Source organism: Notolabrus celidotus, chromosome 20, assembly GCF_009762535.1.
Source record: "Notolabrus celidotus isolate fNotCel1 chromosome 20, fNotCel1.pri, whole genome shotgun sequence".
Classification (NCBI taxonomy): Eukaryota; Metazoa; Chordata; class Actinopteri; order Labriformes; family Labridae; genus Notolabrus; species Notolabrus celidotus.
This window is the reverse complement of record NC_048291.1, coordinates 9,546,814-9,566,228: the sequence shown is the minus strand read 5'-3', so window position 1 is coordinate 9,566,228 and position 19,415 is coordinate 9,546,814. Positions and strand designations below refer to the sequence as shown.

At 45.7% G+C, this 19,415-nt stretch overlaps 1 protein-coding gene across 1 annotated transcript in view; it reads right to left on the bottom strand.

Annotated features, from left to right (window-relative positions):
- prr12b (proline rich 12b) overlaps positions 1-19,415 on the bottom strand; it is a 29,239-nt gene that overhangs the window by 3,334 nt on the left and 6,490 nt on the right. Inside the window, exons 2-15 of the mRNA XM_034710557.1 lie at positions 18,082-18,239; positions 17,683-17,844; positions 12,995-17,451; positions 10,865-11,077; positions 7,609-7,683; positions 5,975-6,809; positions 4,247-4,860; positions 4,049-4,165; positions 1,937-2,070; positions 1,709-1,792; positions 1,062-1,312; positions 545-682; positions 331-450; positions 68-165 (exon numbers count right to left, since the gene is read on the bottom strand). Coding sequence (XP_034566448.1) covers positions 68-165; positions 331-450; positions 545-682; positions 1,062-1,312; positions 1,709-1,792; positions 1,937-2,070; positions 4,049-4,165; positions 4,247-4,860; positions 5,975-6,809; positions 7,609-7,683; positions 10,865-11,077; positions 12,995-17,451; positions 17,683-17,844; positions 18,082-18,239 — 7,456 coding nt within the window. The remainder of the gene's footprint in view (positions 1-67; positions 166-330; positions 451-544; positions 683-1,061; positions 1,313-1,708; positions 1,793-1,936; positions 2,071-4,048; positions 4,166-4,246; positions 4,861-5,974; positions 6,810-7,608; positions 7,684-10,864; positions 11,078-12,994; positions 17,452-17,682; positions 17,845-18,081; positions 18,240-19,415) is intronic.

The window sequence follows — 19,415 nt, the reverse complement described above, 5'->3', positions numbered from 1 at the left end:
TTGGAAATGATCACCTGCGTTGTGACAGTAGATTGAGAGGTGAAAGTAGAAGGATGAACAGGTTTACCTGGTGCTGGGCGTTCATGCTGACTCTCCTCAGCAACCTCTTCTTCTGGTTGCTGAGCAAGCTGTCAATCTTCCTCATGGGCGGGAGGTACAACTCATCTGGGGAGGTACACATAAAGAGATATATTTATAATTACGTCTTACATTTGAGTCCCTGTCCACATACAGAGGATGCCCCGGTTGCCTGTTAGTCAGAACATATGTGTGATGCTGAGCTCAACCAACCATTGTGGTGATCTTGCAACAACAGGAAGTCATGCTCACCGTCAGTGTCCTGCAGAGCTTGGATCATGTCAGGGTCAAGCGCTGTGCTGACCAACATTTCCACGTAGCTCCTGAACATCTCACGCATGGCTCGGCTGTTTATTCCACCCCTCACAGGACCTGAAACACACAGAGGACCTGCACTCAACACCTGGATACACACATATTTATTCATGTTATCATCACACACACACGAAGAGGAAGAGGAGCTGACCTTCGTCCTCACTTGGAGGGGAGGAGTCAGACTCTGAGGAGGAGGAGGGCACCTCCTTCAGCCACTTCTTCCTCTTCTTTGGAGGAGGCTCTGCCTTGTCCTTTGACGTCTTAGCTCGAGGCTGACGCTCAATCCTCTTCTCTTCTCCTCCTCTCTTCTCCTCCTTCAGCCTTGCAAGCTCCACCGTTCCGTCTCTCCTCTCTCTCTCCCTCCTCTCCCTCTCCCTGTCTCTTTCCCGCTCCTTTCGTTCCCTGTCTCTGTGGTCTCGCTCCTTTTCTCTCCACTCCCTCTCCTGTTTCTCCTTTTCTCTACGCTCCCCGTTCTCTCTTATCTCTGTCCTTCTCTCGTCTATCCCTCTCTCGTTGCTCTCTCTCCTGCCTCTCCCTCTCAGTTTGCTCCCTCTCTTTGCGCTCTTTCTCCCTCTGTTTCTGCTCCCTCTGTTTTTGTTCACTCTCCTGTCTTTCCCTTTCTTTATGTTCTCTCTCGTGTTTCTCTTTCTGCTCCCTGTTCCTTCTATCCTTCTCTTTTTGCTCCCTCTCTCTTTGTTCCCTCTTGAATTCCCTTCTCTCCCTCTCTTTCTGCTCTTTTTCTCTTTTCTCCCTTTCCTTCTGCTCCTTTTCTCTCCGATCCCTCTCTTTCTCTCTTTCGAGGTCTTTCTCCTTTTCTCTACACTCCCTCTCCTTTTGCTCTCTGTCCTCTTTCTCCCTCTCTGCCTTTTCTTTCTCTCTCCTCTCTCTTTCTCTTTGCTCTCGCTCCTCTTTCTCTCTCCTCTCCCTCTCCTCCTTGTCTCTCCTGTCCATCTGCTCTTGCTCCTCTATCACTCTTCTCTCCATCTCTCTCTGCTCTCTCTCCTCCATCTCTCTCCTCTCCCTCTGCTCTCGCTCCTCTTTCTCTCCTCTCTCCCTCTCCTTCTGCTCCCTGTCCTCTTTTTCTCTCCTTTCCCTCTCTTCCATCTCTCTCCTCTCCCACTCTTTCTGCTCCTTCTCCTCTTTGTCTCTCCTCTCCCTCTCTTTCTGTTCCCTCTCCTCCATCTCTCTCCTCTCCCGCTCATCTTTCTCTCTCCGGTCTCTCTCCTTGTTGTCTTTCTCCACTTTCTCACGGTGCTCCCTCTCCCTCTGTTCTTTCTCTCTGTCTCTCTGCTCTTTCAGCTCCCTCTCTTTCTGCCTATCCTTGTCTCTGTCGTCTCTCTCCAGTCGAGGAGGAGTCTGGTTGTGGATGTTGGGGAGCTGTTTGGGCAGAGACTGTCGCCTGTCGACCAGGAAGAAGAAGAGAGCATGAAACTCATGTGTGAAGAAGATAAAAGATAAAGAAATCTTGACTTTTGATTTCACTGAATATGTTTTATCTTCAGCTCTAAACTGAGGCTGAAAAACACTAACAGATCAAACTTACCTCAGGGTGAGACCGGCTCTGTGCCAGGGCTTTCGAGAACACACCCTCACATAATCCTTCTTGTTGACGTTCTCCAAGAACTTCACGTACAGCCGCTGGTAACGCATCTTTGCGTCACCAAAGTAACCCAGGTACTGAAAAGAGACATGGAGAATGAAAATAAAGTCAAGGGTTTCTCTTCTGTCCTGGTGTTTACATACTCGGAAACCCTCAGCATACTGTCCATGTTGTTAAACCACTAGCAAGCTGGATTAAAATGAGTATCATGATTGGTAAACAGATGATAATGAGAAAATGGAAAGCGGTAGAAGGTCCATCATTTCAGGAATGGATCTCAGAACTGGGCAAGGTGGCAGCTTTTGAGAGAATATCCTACAGCCTTATAAATGAGGTAGGAAAATATAATGATAAATTGGGAAAGTTTCTGCAGTTTCACTCAGCACAAGGGAACCTTCTGGGCACTAGCTGACTGTTTTTGTTGAATGCCAGAATATATAATGTATACATTGTACAACAAGTGGTTTGTATTTGTAAACATATAGAGACATTTTCTTTGCGGTGTGGTTGTTGGGACTCTGAACTGAATGCAGGAGGTGTGGCGATGGCGCAGGGAAAGGAAGCAGTGTGGATACTGTTCGATGGACATTGATTAAATATCTTTATGTGAAGTATGGGTAGAGGGAATCTGACAGTGGTACAATGGACATCTTGTTAACACGCCCAAAATGTCTTAAAAAAAACTTAAGTCATAAAAAGAGTTTCTCTTCTAAGGAGAAAAACATCTGCTCTGTGAGGATCAATCAATCTCTGTACTCACATAACTTAAACACTAACCAGTGATGCTTTCACAGCCAATCAGCCTGCTTCACAGCAAATTCATGTTCGACAAAATATACCCTGTACTGACCTCATTATTGATATATGTGTGACATAAGATCAGATCAATTTAGTTCACATACAGACAACCAAGTTTGTCTGAGCAGAAAGTCCAGAGCTTTTCAATCAGAGGGGGACCTTGTGTAAGCATAAAAAGCTTTATAAGATGTGTAGCGACTACCAAGAGCCAAAAGCCGCTGAGAGGCTGACGTTACAAACAACAAAAATAACACCACAAAAAATATACAAACAATAAACTACCCTAAACCTCAAAATTAAGATACAATAAACACTTGAATCCTTCATGGCTCCAACAAGATGAATTATTTTGTTTTCCATCAATCTTTTACGACTGAGACCCTGCTCATGCTGCCTAAGGTCTGATATAACTGATTTGTTTTTAGCTTGAGATAGAATGTTCGTGGATTCTAGGAATCGATACTAGAGACTTGACCCTTGACCCAAAAAACCCCGGCTGTGATTTTCATCAAGGGAGGCATGTTATATCTTAAGGGAAGGAAAGGTAAGGTGTAACATTTTCAAAATTATTTGGTACAATCCATAGACTGTATAAAATATGGACGTAGTATCCGTGACGTCACCCATCTGTTACTGAGCGCTGTTTTGAAGCAAATTGTCCGAGGCAGCCATATTGGAAAGGTAATACTCAACCAGGCAGAGTGTGACATAAAGAGGCGGGGTTTGAGCCTCCTAGCCAACAGCTATGTGTTCCCGTCCGGGAGTCAAGTCAGTCATGTCCTTATTTGGGCAAAAACTCTTAATCTTAACATCTTCTGAACTGTCTCGTTAGAAAAAAATTCACCCCTCCCGTACAGTGTGTCCCAATAGAGAAATTAGCTACGTAGAGCCAAGCCGTTTTTTGTACCAGGCTGTAAACATGTTTATTAATGCTGCAAAGGTCTTTTAGGTTTGTAATGATCACATAAAATATACGACCATCCACTCTCTTGCATTGAGTTTTCTCCATATTTCCTGCTGTGTTTGCACATCGGCTCTGCTCAACTTTCTGTAAGAAAAACTCTGGGTAACGTTGGCTGACGATTTAATCTGTCCTGGCTCACAGATGCAGCCACTCTGATATTTTAGGAGTTTTATGCATGTGATAACAGCTTTACAGCTCACTGCCCCGTGTAATTTTGGGGCTAGGATTAGGGTTCGGTATTGAGTGAACTTGTGGGATTCCTCACTTGAACATGTGTCTGCTGTTAAACTCACATTACTGGTTGCACAGAACTGCCTCTGACCATCTTTGATCTCTGGGCTGAACTTCTGGAGTAAAGCCTTCTGCACCCTCCAGATGGGCGGGGGCTCCCGGCCCGTCTGCAAGGCCATCTGTTAGCACAAAAAACAACAGTGTAAGTTATGAAGGGAAATACTTTTATTCACCTCACATACCTGCTTCCATTTACTCACCTTCAGAGTCCCAATGTCTTCAGTCCGAACCACGAACTCGTCACGTTCACGGAAGATCCCTTCGCCTCCGCTCTCGCTGTCCTCCTCCTCGCTCTCCCCAGCGATAGCAGCATCAGCCTGCTTCTTTGCCAAGTGGAGGGAGGTGAGGCGCTGGGATGCCGGGGCCTCCTCCGGAGTTGGAGGTGAAGGTGGCGGTGAGGATGATGAAGAGGGTGAGGATGAAGACGGTGAGGAGGGGGAGAGCTGTCCGGCTTCAGGCTCCTGGTCCTGATCAGAGGACGAAGGGGGAGGTGTGGTAGACGGAGGGGGGACAGACTGGGCCAAGGGGAGGTTGGAGAGGGGTGAAGACAGGATGGCTGGTGGGGAGGTGGAGGGGGGAGGAGAGGTGCCTGCAGTTGGAGCTGGTTGGTAAGAGGTCAGCTGCAGCTTCTGCTGCTCAGACGGTGGATGTGTTTGAGTCACCTCTTCCTCCTCCTGCTGGATCGGCAGAGGGGAGGGGACAGAGTGACACATGGGAGGAAGGGGGGAGGGGGAGGAGTAGGTGGGAGGTGAGGGGGAAATGGAAGGTGATGGGGATGGAGGTGCAGGAGCTTGCACAGGTTGTAACGGAGAATCTGAAAAATAAGGTGAGGCAGGGATTAGATGGATGAATGCAACAACTGAGATCATATTTTCATTCCCCAATCTGATGAATCTGGGTCAGACAAGATGCTACACCCAAAAAATATGTCCGATACATAGGAAACATGATTATTTTAACCCTTTTTTCTGAAGTTGCAAAGACAAATCACGAAAAATATATCCTCCAGCTGTCTCTTTCCACCTGTTGGCCTTGAGCTCTAGTCAATCTCACTATCCCCTTTACCCTCACTGTGAAGGAGTTTCTTCCTCAAGAGCTCTCATGGAGAAAGCGATCCACTGTTTTGCAGCGGAGAGAACTGTGACCTCAGACTCGGAGGTGCTGACCCTCACACTAAGCAGTAAACCCTCCATGTGTCCAAACCTAATGAGGCCAGCAGAACCACATCATTTGCAAAAAGCCACCAAACCACCAGTCACTCGTAAACTCCTGACTGTGCAAATGACAAACAGAATTGACATTACCTCATTAATCAAAGCCCTTCCACTGTACCTACATGCAACAATTAAGATGTGTGTCAGTAGAGACAGCTTGTCTTCAGCATCATAGTAGGCGTCTCATCTTCAGCTGCTGCCCTGCATCTGTAGAGCTTCTTGTATCTCAGCAACCTCTGCCAAGGATTAACAACTCTTTCCCTGGATCTTCAAATCCTGTTTCCTCATCAGAGGATAATTAATTTAAGTTTGGATTAGAAGATCCTCAAAAGCGTTCTGTATGCCACTTAGCAACACGAGAGCCTGAGCCATGCCAGGTTTTCTCTTTCTGAGTCACCTTACACCTTCTGCAGAGCCCCTCAGAGCAGTGTCTGTTTCTGCAACCAGTGATGCAGCAACCCTACTGGCCACCAGGTCCCTTTCTTTTTTTCAGGGGATACCTGGGCCGACCTTCTTCAGCCCTCCCTCCTTTCTCTTGGATCTTCCTCTTTTTCAAGAATTTTCAGAATCCTACCTCATTTCAGATATAAATCCTCAAAGATCATGTCTATAAACTTGCCTGTAGTGTTCATATCTTTAACATACACAGATGTATCAGAAGCTTGTATTGTGCCATGTTAATGTGCATTTACTCTAGTGACAGATATGTGTTACCTTGAACCTTAGAAACCTCCAGGAACTGGAGTTCAGAGGACCTCTCCGCCTCCTGCTCCTCCTCCAGGGATCCCTGCTGCAGATTTTGTTGAGCCCCAATTAGATCATCATCAACAGCTATCTTCATTGCTTGCTCCACCTCTTCCTCCTCCCCCTCTCCTCCCTGCACCATCTCTCTCGCCTCCTCCACTTCTCTCTCCAGCTGTAGGGACACTTCTTTCAGCTCCTCCTTGTCCTGGGAGTGCTGTTGAGTGTATGTGAGCGCCTCCCCTTTCTCCTCATCGTCAACCTCTATGCTGGGGATGAGAGGGGGCAGGGCAGGGAGGGGAGGGCTGAGGGGCGGCTCCTGAGGGGAAGGTGGGGATGGAGTTGGCGAAGCTTTGGCCATGGCAGATGCCATGGCTGCAGCTAGTGAGTGAGGAGTGTCATAGAGGGCGGAGATAGCGGAGGAGATGCTCTTCTGAAGGTCCTGGTTCTTACTGACTGAATCCTCTTCATCAGAGGAGAAGGACGGTAGCGTCTCCAGGTTCCTCTTGAGCTCCTCGTCCAGAGGCTTGCAGGGGCTGGAGCAGCCACTGAGGTTCAGGTCCCCGTCACCCTGTGCCCGTTCCCTGAAGGATGAGGGCTGCTGAGGAGGAGAGGTTGAGAGGGGAGGAGGAGGCGGGGATAAGGGTCTGAGAGAGGAGCTCTTCAAAGAGGAGCAAGGGTTCAGGGGGTCCTCCACAGGACCATCGTCAGGTCCCAGGTCGAGACCAGACGTTTTCTTTCCAGTTTTCAGGAAGTCCAGGAAAGATGCCATGAAACCGGGTTTAAAGTCGAAAGATTTATCATCAGCCTGGAAGAGAGGAGAAACTAATCACTGAACTGCAATGACAAAAAATCTGAAGATGATTAATCACTAATTATTTAGATCAGGGGTCCCAAACTTCTCAACACGTAACCCACAAAATATAGATGCCAAAGACATGCAAATCAATTAAGACAAAACTAATTATAGCTTTATTATTTTTCTTTGCACCTTTAAAAAGGACATATTGATTAAGCTGACTTATTAAACCCCAAAGTCTCTTTAGTTTTTAATTTCAGGGAATGAATAAAAAAGGTGGATTTTTACTCTGATTTTTTTCACCCATTATTAACACCTCCAGAGGCAAGACCAGAGAGAAAAGAACACTGATTTTATTTGTGTGAAGTACACTTGAGCAGACAACAGGTGGCAGCACTGGTCCTGCTCTGAAAAAAAAATGTAGTAACCGTGGCAACAGCTGCCCTGGTAACAGCCATCTCTCTCCTCTCTCTTTTGTCAGTCAGAAAAAGCTGGCTGTCAGTCAACTATAACCTCCTTTCTCCAAACCTCACATCACAAAACACGAGTGGAATTTACAATTTATGTTTCTGTTCGACGACAGACAGATGAGTCACTTTGTATTTATCATTAAATCTGAGCAGACAACAGGTAAAAACACCACCTTTCACACAGGTACACAGGCAGGAGTGTGTACAGGCAGCCGAGGTGAGTGAGGTGAAGAAGGTGGAGGATGTGTTGCTCTCTCCACCACTGGCTGCAGTTTGAATGGATGGGGGATGAATTATATATGAAGCTCCTGGCTTTGCTCATTTTTGTACCAACTTACCGAACTGGAGAGTTTCTGCACAGCAGCCCAGGCTTCAGGATTCAGAGGGTCGTCCATTTCTTTTTTCCACGTCATCTGTGTGAACATCAGAGAAAATTCTCCTCAGTAAAATCAAGCTTTTCAGAGAGACAGTCAGGTTTAAAGCTTGATTCTTATTAACATCCATAATTGTGTTTTTTTTCCTTTGTAATGTTCACAGAAGCTAGTCACCATGGAGATTAAATCAGGAACACATTCATCTGCTACATTAAATACAGTATATTAGAGAAAACATGCATATTAAGTCATTTTATATCTGAACAAGGAGCCACAAATGTAGATTTTTGGCAGCACAATGATTAGAATGTATGCCATTGTCCCAAAATTGCTCCTGCCTCCTTTCTTATTGCTCTGTAAAAGGACAATTTTGAGCCTGATTCTCAAAATATCTGGAATTTTCTTGCGGTAAGTATGGTGTCCAAACTGTTTCCACATTTTCAGAAACAAAAAGTAGTGCAGAGGTAGCATAAACTTGGAGAATATCATTATATCTAATATTTAGGCTAGTTACAGATCCTTTGCACCCACAGACCACAGCAGACTCTTGGTGGGGTCTTTGTGACATATCTGGTTCTACACACATACACTGACGCAAATCCTTTCGCTGCTCTGAGGGTCACTGCCCTGCTGCATTGTTCTAAATTGCAGTTCTACAAAGGGCTGAGTCGTACAGATGTGAACACCATTCACCATCCTTACAGCTGAATCAGCACTTTAACATCAGTCCCTGGTTAATGAAGAGGACAATGTGCTGGAACACAGAGTGACACAATGAAGAAGAACACCTGGCTGATCTCCCATACAAACTGACTTTAACAAACAGGTAAAGGTAAGCAGAATGCAGGATGATTAAAAGCATATGATTATTTCTGATAACAAAGGTAGCGGCTATTCAGAGTTGACCTTCTAATAAATCACAAAGTCATACCTATATGTACGTACATCCTTAAATAATGACTACAGAAAAAATCAGGTCTCGAATACAAACCAATAAAGGCTGGTGCTAAAAAAGACGAATGCTAATATGTACATGACCGTCACTTTGATTTTTATAAAAATCAGGATTTCCCTCTCTGAGTTCTGTATGATTCATCTCAAGTGTAACTGTTTGATTGTAGTAATATGCAGCTGCCTGTATGTGAAGTACATATCTTACTGTATTTTGTAATAACATACATGTGTCACTAGGTGGCAGCACCTAGCGGCAACCTCCAGTCTAAAAGAGTCCAATGTGGAAGTGCTAAAAACTGCAGTTCATTGAGGATCTGCTTGAGGCTGGCTCCGGAAATCCCGGAGACCACATACACAACAATTCAAAAGAGCTGATCTTTACAGCAGAAAAAACACGTTTACAGCCTGGTACAAAAGACGAGTGTAGTCTGGATAGCTAATTTCTTGATCGGCACACTGTACGGGGGGTGAATTTTTTTCAAATGCTGCAATTTCGAAGATATTTAGATTATGAGTCTTCCAATGATAGGCACAGCTGACTTGATTGACAGGCGGGAACACTGTAGCTGTTGGCTAGGAGTCTCATAGCCCGCCTCTTTTCGTCACAATCACTCGACAGCAGCAATATGGCTGCCGCTGCCAATTGGCCTCAAAACAGCGATTCAGAAACAGGTGGGTGGTGTCACAGATACTACGTCCATATTTTATACAGTCTGTGGGCAGCACCTATTCTATTTGCCCAGTGAAATCAACTAATATACTTTAACTTTCACCTCCCACCTCCACTAGTGCATAGTTGTCTTAAATTTAAAAATCCAACCAAACAGCTCCTCACAAGGCTTTTTTTTTTTACACAAGAGGTGTGCTAATATAGCTAGGAAACTGATTGGACTTCATCACCCACCCAGCATGTCAGCACCAGAATTTCTAGTCGGTTAAATTAATTATTAAAATCTATATTATTGTTTCCTGAACTTTCTGTCAGCTGTAAGAAGGCTGTGTCTGCTTAAACTGGAATATAACCCAACAACACGTGACTAACCAGCACAGGCATGTGGACTGAAGGCTGGTGGTGCTAGCTCTGCTTACTTAAGCCACACTTGGCAAACCAGTTTGAGATTGTGATTGCATGTTTAGACGTTTTTCATAAATTGTGCTCAGATTGTTTCCTTACTTTAAGAGTAGATTAAGACTAATGGGTAAATGGATGAAACGACTACCAAATCAGTAACTTCGCAACATCCCTATTTTTCAAGAGTAGGATATCTCAGCTTCATTTTCAATGGATCATTTTGACATAATGAAGGACAAAAAAAAGTTGATGCTCTGAACATCCACTCAAATGGCACTGCTACACATAAATCGGGGAGAATTTCCAACCACTTTTGTTTGATTTCATGTTACCGAACATTTTTCATGATAAAAGACTTGTAAAAATGTGACGGAATGCTGTCTTCTGAAACTCTAGACACATTTGAAACACATACAGGGAGTGTTGAGTTTGAATTGATGGAGTAACTTTTACAGGGAAATAACTTTGGACCAGAGAGTACTTATATGTACTAGGAGGTTTATATTAATACTAAATGAAGCAGACTAGAATATAAGATTTGTCTCTAATACAAGGCTGTTTCAAATTTAAGCCTGGTTCTCTGCAGTTGCAGTAAATAAATACACTGGTCACTCTGAATAAAAAATGTATATCAAGTTTATATACTGTATATACATAATATAAATAACTGTCTTTTTCTTTATTGATACAATGACTTAGACAAAATGATCTACACCACTTTAAGGTGGTTATCATGTACACAGGTTTTGGCCTTGGTGCTTTTTGGGGTAAATAAGTCAGCTATAATGATAACTTGACTTTGACCAAGGGTTCCTGTTCTCTGATATTTGTCATTTTGCCCTCCCCTCTGTAAAAAAAGCGACTCCCCCTCAAGCTGTTGTGTATAATGTGACTGTGAAGATGAGAAAGCTCTCAGCTTTGGTCACACATCCCACAGTGCCAGTCCATTCAAGTCTGCAGGGTAAAATCTGCAAGAATTCAAAGAAGGTACTCTCCATCCTGCCAAACTTTTCAAACCTTTGAAATTATTACAAATACATCCACACTGGGAATAAGTTTGACAAGTTCAGTAATTGTCAGGAAGAAGCCCCATAAAGGGTCTTTGTCAGTGCAGGAAAAACACAGATAGCGATGAACAGAAAAGGCTAAAACCAACACTCCTGTATGATGAGTCATGGGGGAAAAAGCTCTTACCTCTCCAGCTTTCTGCTGAAGCTTCATCATCTTGTCTTGAGTCTGGTTCAGATCTGTTCTGCTGATATCCATGGCTGTACTGGGTCCAGGACTCAGGCCCAGAGTTGGTGCTGATCCCACAGAACCATCAGACAGAACTGGATCTGTGCTGGACAGTGAGTCTGTCCTCAATAAGGACTCTGATGGAAGCATGGAGGGAACTGGCAGTTTGATCTGAGAGAAGGACAAGGTTGATGGATTAAGAAATTGAGCATTAAAATAGAAAAACATATACAAGTTACTGACTCTCTAAGGAAATAATGCTCGTTGTATCAAACTCCCTCAGGCTCAGGGGTAGTTTCGCAGAGATATATTACAGCAATGTCCACAATGCTAAGCCTGAATATTTGGTTCAGTTTTGCTCTGAGACTGATCTAATTTGTGGTCACGCCAGAGCTGGCAGAGAGAAATGTATCTCACACTGTGGCCACAAACATCGAGACGCAGCGTGGGCAGACTCCTAAGCATTAGCAGCAGGAGTTCTTACACAAACACACATATACTGTATAGAAATATGACACATTCAGGTCTATGTTGATGCATACAACATTAAATTAATAAAAGACAAGACCAACAGAAATACCACGACATTACATATAACTATGTGTTTGTTTTACCTTAACTTGTGGAGGCCATTCAGAACAACATCTATTCTAACTTTGCCCAGGTTTAAAATACTGTTCTCCGTCCATTCTCACCTTCAACATTTCATTCTGGTGCAACTCTCTCACCACTATACACATAATAAAACTCTCCCACATAACTAATCAGGCCAGTAAAATAATTGGCTCTTCCCAACCTCCTCTCTCTGAACTGTACTACCGCTCTGTGATCAGGAGAGCCACCCTGATCACAGAGGATCCCTCTCGTCCCCTACTCCACTCCTTCCAATTACTGCCATTAGGCAGACGGTATGAAGTCCCACTGGCCTGAAAATACATCTTAAAGAAATCATTCATTCCCTCTGCAACAGATACATCTGTCTATCTATCTGTCTATCTGTCTAGACTTGGTTATCTCCAAGGGTCTAAACATTTCCAAGGTTCTGATATCTGATGTTGCTCTCTCTGATCACTGCTGTGTTTTCTTTGAAAGTGATTTATCTGTGAACACTAATGTTCAAACTGAGGTTATCTCAAAACGTTACATTACTGAAAGTACCAGTGATATATTTATTCAGGCTTTCTCTTCCATAACCCCCCTCTCTAGGTTGCTTCCCCTAGTGGCTGGCTGCAGTATAGGTCAAAAACTCTGTCTCTCCCATTCATTTGAATGGGGCTGCGATCAAAATTTAAAAAATAAATACACGTCGTATGAACGTTTCTCACATCCGTATGCTGTGGTGATACGTATTTATTATTTGACTGTTTTGTGTTCAAGGCCTCTTTCTTCTGAAAAGTTTCTTTTTCGTTAGTTTTAGAGGTTAAAAAATGGGGTTTTACATCCAGATTTTCTTTGATTGACAGGTGCTGTAGAGAGAAACTCCGTAGGACATCGGGACGGTACGCTGTAGGGCGGAGCTCGTTATCGCGAAAACACACAAATTCCCTACTGCGCAGACTCTGGCTGCAGAAAATTTAAAAGATGTCTGCGTTCTGGAACGGGATATTTTGGCTTCAAAACCATACAATGGGAAAAGGCGGAGCGACGCTGTCCATTATATATACAGTCTATGGTATAAACAGATGCTGCCTTCATACCACTTTACCTCCATTTTCTATATCAAAATACTGCAACACTGTGCTGTACTATGAGATGCTATCTGTCATATGTGCTTGTTTACATCCAGGAAGCAGAGCGTTATAGGAGTAGTAGTACAGCAGCAGTTCTTAACTGGAGCTACAGCCCTGGCCAGTGGAGGGATTAAACATAATATATATGACACACATTTCGGATCTACAATAATACAAATCTCACTAATTAGTTCGACCACCTAGTAATTCTGGTGCCGACCAGAGAGGGTGGTAATGTTTAACTGCTTGGTTGACTCAACACACACATCCCTTATTATCACCCAAACTTTCCAACCATTCTAAGTATAAATCTAAAACCCTTGGTGAGTAAGACCTTGATGCTTTTGTCCACCATTACCTTGATTGGTCGGATTGGATCTTGTTGCAGCTGCAGGGATGGTAGCTGTTCTTGTTGTTGAAGATGGTGTTGCTGATGTTGCTGCTGTTGATGAAGCGGTTGGTGCTGAGAACAGGAAACATGCTGCTGCTGATGGTGCAGGTGGTGCTGCTGTTGGGGTGTTTGGTGGTGGTCTGCCGGTGGTCTGTGTTGTTGGTGTGGAAGCTGTTGAAGATGCTGCTGTTGGCTCAACTGTTGCTGCTGCTGATGATGATATGGAAGGCTTTGTGCTTTATTCATGTCTTGATGCATTTCCACAAGTCCTTCGTCCTTCCTGCCTCTCCCTCGACCCCTCCCCCGACCCCTTTTGCTTTCTCCAGGCATTGATCCCATCAGCCCCCTGCAGTGAGGCGGTTCTGGAAGGGGACGTATTCGTGGTCTACCTCGTGGCCGAGGTGGACCTTCACGTTTTGGTTTAGTTGGTTTCCTGCCTCTTTTCTTTGGGCCTTCCAAGGGAGCATGTTGTGGAGGCTGTCCAAAGGGAGAGTATCCAGGCTGGCAAAAGTCAATGTCACCCATCAGTGGACTGAGCCCACTTACTCCCATTGCCCCACCACCCTTCCTACAACTAGACACCAAGTCTGGGAGCAGGTCAGGAAGGCGTCGACTGTTGAGGCGAATATCAGCTGGAACATCAGCTTTATCCTCATCATCCTCAAATTCATACTCCTGCGCATAGTTTTTCTTTGTTTGAGGTTGCGGCTCCCTGCGTTGTTTGAGCAGGTGGAATGAGCTGGTCTTCAGCAGCTTTTTGGGTCGAGAGGAACAAAATATTGGTGAGGTAAGACCTGTGGAGCTTGAACTTCCACCCACTCCCACAGCTCCCATCATCTTGTTGACTGAGCCATCCCCTTGAATTGCTGATGTCAAACCCATATTTGGGGTTTGGGACTGGATGAGTCCAAGCTGGTCAGTGTTCACAGTGGATGGAAGTTCATGGGTCTTTATAGAGTCAAGATCTAAGTGGAGATTACCATTTCCTGTTCCTGAAAGGCCATGGCAGTACTGTCCATAGCCTTGATCACTGTGGTGTCCAACCATATCATAGCCTTCTCCAGCACCTCCTCTTTTTAACACCTCCATACCCTCTTGCCCTGGTCCATGACCCTGGGTAAGGCTCTCCTGAGCAGCCTGTCCTGCCCCAGAGTCCCCAGCACAGCTTGATTTGTAATCAGCTGAACAAAACATGTCATCCATCTCAGGAAAGAATGAGCGGTCTTCATCATGTAAGAGAGACTCTGGGAAGCAGATTGATGAAAGAGGCGCAAACCGCTGTTGCTGAGCTTGATTGTGTCCTATTTTACCCACTGGGCTCACTGGGTCAAACTGGGGCTGCTTGAGCTGGTCTAACTGGGGGTGGGACAGCTGGGTTTCAGGCTCTCTTTGTTGGGTCTGTTGCTGTTGTTGGGGAGTTCCCATGTCTGCTGCCATCTGGTGGGAGTGTGGGTGGGCTAACTGAGAGTGTGACAGCGGATGGTGAGAGTGTGCTTGCTGTTGGTGATGGGCATGAGGAAGGGCATGTGCCGACTGACTGAGGTGGTGCAGGTGTGAGGGGGTGGACAAGCCCAAATCCGGTTCAGAGAGGAAATCATGAAGGTCTGAGGCTGTTTGTTGGGAATGGTGGTGAGGTGTAAGTCTGTGCTGCTGTCTTTGTCTGTCTCCGCCACCTGTCTCCCTTCCTGTCACCCCAACCCCAATTCTGTCCAGAGTTCCTCCACTGTCTCTGCTATTTGCCCGGCTAAGGGTTTGCTCAAGCAAGTCCAACGGGGACACTGGATTCTGACTGGGACGGGTTTGGTCCCTTTGCTGGGTTCCAAGGCTGTAGTGTGTATCTAAGCCCTGGGAGTGGAGCTGGAGTTGTAACTGAGAGGACTGGCTCTGTGGGTTGGATTCCACCCCAGCAGGCCCTGCACCTCCAGCTGAACCCATCATCGCCTGCTGGCTCAGAGTGAGCTGCTGTTGTTGTGGAGGGGGTAGCTGGGGGTCCATTTTGGTGCGGGTAGTATGGGACAGGACAGAATGCAGCATGTGAGCTTGCTGGGTAGGGTCTGGTGGGGAATCCATCAGAGACAGGGGGACCCGGCTTTGTGAACCCTGCTGCACATCCGGTGTATTACACAAGTAGGTGTTTTCATTTGTATCTGAGGGCTTCTTCAGGTCCATGTGAGGGTGGCTGTGTGAGTGTGAATGGGGATGACTGTGCTGAGAATGTTGAGGGTGTTGTGTGTGTTGGGCAGACTGAGAGTGCTGGGAGATTTGGGAGTGCTGAGAGTGTGAGGACAAATGTGAGGTGTGATGAGAATGTTGGGAGTGCGGGTGTTGGGTGTAGGGGTCCCCTCTTTCATAGTGGACCACAGAGCTCAGGGAGTCATGCTGTTGTTGATGCGAGTGAGAAAAAGAGTCAGTGACCCCTCCTAGCCCTCCAGCAGAGGACTTTGATATCGTTAAGTCTGACTTCTGCTGATTTTTCTTTGATGATATTTCCAAATGACTGTTTAAGCCACTAGCTGAATCACCGATTGCCGTCCCAGAACCTGACCCACTATTGGCATTATTGGTGCGGATTACACTCTGAAGGTGGTAGCGTTCTTCTGAGATCTTGTTAATGTCGTAGGTAAGTCCCTTTCCTTCTTCATCTCCAGCCTGCTGAGGAGGTTGGTGAAGCTGGGATGGGTGGGGAGCTGAGCTCTGGGAATGTAGTAAGTGGCTTATGAGGAAATCATCCTCATCTTCTTCTGCATCCTGGGGTCGCTCAACTCCAAGCATGTTGGCCTCTGATTTTGACTTAGGTGGTGTTGAGTGGTAGGACTGGCTCTGTGTTTGCCTTGAATCAGGGAATCCTTGTGGTGAGGACATGAAGGCAGGAGAGAGAATGGGGGGAAAGTATTTGTTGGCCCCTGAGCCTCCAGGGGACTGTGCAGGGCGAGCAGAAGCAGGGGAGTGCAATCCAGGGCGGCTGATAGAGGAACCAATAGAGGGTGAAGGACTTGACTCAGGCATGTGGTAAGAGCTGCTGCCTCCAGTACCTCCACTTGAAGCCCCGCTCCCAGATGATCCAACTCCACTTCCAAGCCCTGACATGGGTCCACCTACTGATGATCCTCCTGAACTCCCATACCCTAGGACGGGACTACCTGCTCTTCTTGAGCTATAGCTTGAGTCACCAAAGACTATCTCAGCAGAAAATGAACGCCCGCCTGAACCAATACCAGTGAAGTTTTTCCCTCCATTGCCCCCTGCTCCACTGCTCAAGTCCTGGGCATGAGGTGAGTTGAAGCCCCCATACGACTGGGCCATATGTGTTGGTGGTTGCTGGTTTGGGGAGCAGGACTGGGTATGTTGCTGTGGAGAGGTGTGGTCTGGTAAGTTAGATTTGGCCACTGATGGAGAGCCATATGAAGTGAGGCTATGTTCTGGTGCTGGCTGTTGAGCAAGGTTAGATGATACCACTTGCAGGGGTGCACGTGTAGGTGCTGTCTGAGGTGGGGGTTGGGGACGAGAGGAAGCAGACATGGAGCCACTGCTTGTCTTGGAACTAGAAGAAGATGAAGAGGAAGCTGAGGAGGCTGATGGTGGAGTGTGTGGGGTACGGGAAGAGGATGAAGCTGAGCCAGACGAGGAGTAGCCACTACTAGAACTGGAACATTTGGATCCCTTAGTGCCAGGTGTGGAGGAGGCTGTTGAGCTGGAGGATGAGGAGGTGTAGGGAGTCTGGATGATAGGTCGATATCCTTTGGGCTCCATCCTTGGTGAGGGCTTAGGGTCAGAGGATGGGCTTTGCTCCCCAAGGGGACTGCAGGACAATCCAGGGTGCCGGTGGTGGCTCGCTATCTGCTGGTAGCCTGATGACCCACCACAGCTGACATATTGCTGTAGGGGAAGTGTTGAGGACTGGGCTGGGGATGTTCGCTGGTAATGCTTTATCACACTGTCCTGTCGGGAAACTGCCCTCTCCGGAGGAGGCTGGCTTGAAGGTGGGGCCGTAGGTGTCAAGGCTGGTGTGGAGGAGAACATTGAGGCGTTATAGAGCTGGGACTGGTTGTGAAGCTGAGAGGACAGCAGATTGAACTGGGGAGGGGGCAGGTGGCAACTAGTGGAGGAGGGGGGGGCTTGGGTTGGGGTAACAGGCTCCTGGGAGCCTCGGTAGGCGACGCTCTGGGAGGACAGCAAACGGTCAAAGCCTAAGCTGGACTGAGAGGGTGCTTTGATGTGCAGCAGGGGGTCATGGGGGGAGAGTAAACCATTGGAGGTGGGGCTAAATGTAGGTGTGTCCTGCAGGGATAGTGAGGGAGTGAAAGATCTTCCAGAGAAGGAACCAGGATGCTGGTATGCAGAAAGGGCTGAGGAGGAGGGGAAGGAGCTGGAACCCGGAAGTGCTCCTGATATAAAGAGCTCCGCCGGGCCAGGAGTATGCATTGCTACAGGACACAACATTACACAGACAGTGTTGGTCAAGGTAAGTCACCAATCAATTTAACATTTTGTCATGCTTACAGTTTTAGAATAAAAATAAAAAAAAATTTGGGGATGTTTATGCAAATACAATCAATGCAAATTGTCAATTATTAAACAATAGTATATATCATACTGATAGGACTCGATTTGTTTTTGTTTCAACAGTAGCATTGCAATAACAGGCTGACACTCACCAGTCTGCCAAGAGGGAGAGCGAAATTGCGAGAGGAGGGAGGAAGCCGAGGGTGGGGGCTGTGGACCTCGGGACTCCAGGGCTGAAATCAGATTCATGACGGAGGGGTCTGGACCCGAGGGGCTGGCATGGTGGAGGCTGGCATCAAAAAGCCCCGACAGCCCTGGCAACAAAACACAGACCCCGTCTAATACATACTTTTGCCTTAAATTGCCCCCATGCTTTTACATTCTGCCTCTTTGCTGCATGCAGACTGTAATAATGAAATGTGTTTAATAGTCAGTACGAATATGAATAGACAAGTTTCGAAGAATGCAACAGATATCACCATCTAAATACAAACTGTGGTGTACCTCCAACAAATTGTAATCTTACAGATACACCATTGAGTGAATCTTACCCAGCGTGCGTCCAGGTGCACCCCATGCTCCAGCCTGTCTACTGCCTCCTGGGTGGTGGTTGGTTGCATAGCCCTGTAGAGGGTGTGGGGTGCCATACGCCTGCCGGTGGAGCAGCTCCGAGTCCGGGTGTGCTGACCTGGAGCTTCCATACATGAGGCTGAGGACCACATTGAGGTATGGTTAGACTTAAATATGGACCCTTAATTACAACAACAGCAAGGGTCACACTCGGCAGTTCAGGAGTCCATTCAGAATGTTTGACGTTCCGTATTGAAGAGTTCATCTAACAAGCCCTGATATGTCTTCTCTTTAATAATAGTCAGTTTACAGGCTCAGACTACAGCCAGAGTTGTTACATCATCTCCATTTTAATATTATTGAATATATATTGGACTCAAACCTCCAGACTTCTCTGTAGATTTTATTTTTTTAATCTAACGTCTATCATGTATGTTATCTTGATTACCCATTATTTAATGTTTCATAAATAATAAATGCAAAATAACTAATTCAGCCTCTGTGCAGCAAATATAATTTACTGTTTAATTTTTTTTTACACTTGGACATGTCTTCAACTTGTACAAGATGTAGCAGTCAAGCTTGGACAAATTGCAGTTCCCACAATACACCAGTTTTAGCCTCAGTCCATAGCCTCTGCCAATTAAATTTAGAATCGATTTTAAGATGCTTTCAATTACTTTCATGGCTTAGCCACTACTCTAATTTCAGAGCTTTTAACCTCCTGCACCGCAGTACAACCTCTTAGGTCCCCCAACCAAAACCTCCTCGTGATATCACCCTTGAAAATGACTGGAATTCATTCCCCCAGACTTAGTTTATCTGTGCTGTTTCAATATAACTTCAATCACTTTTAGGGCCAATGGTCCTCTGTATATTATTTATGATTGCCTGTTAAGCTAATTCTATCCTTATTCTATCCATGTTATTATCATTACTGCTAATATTAAAACCCAGTTTAGCAGCCTAAAAGATTTACTTTGGCAAAAACTAGGTATTATGGTTGTTTTTCTGAAAACTACTTCACTGCAGAAATATTTAGGTATATACATTTTCTAATAGTTAAAACGTTTTGACGCTGTATGAATTTTGAATATATTTCTTTTATATAGTTTGGTTGCATTATTCTGATTTGTTGTGTTTCTAAAGCAGCTTGGGTGGAGATGTTCTGCAGGCTGAGACATACAGGCAAAGAAGCTGCTGTTCGTAGGAGTGTTTGTTCGGTTGCACATCATGCATGTTGCCTTTCTTTGGGTGACACCAATTTCCATACATCTTGAAACTTCTTAGGAAGTCTATATAACAACATTAGAAA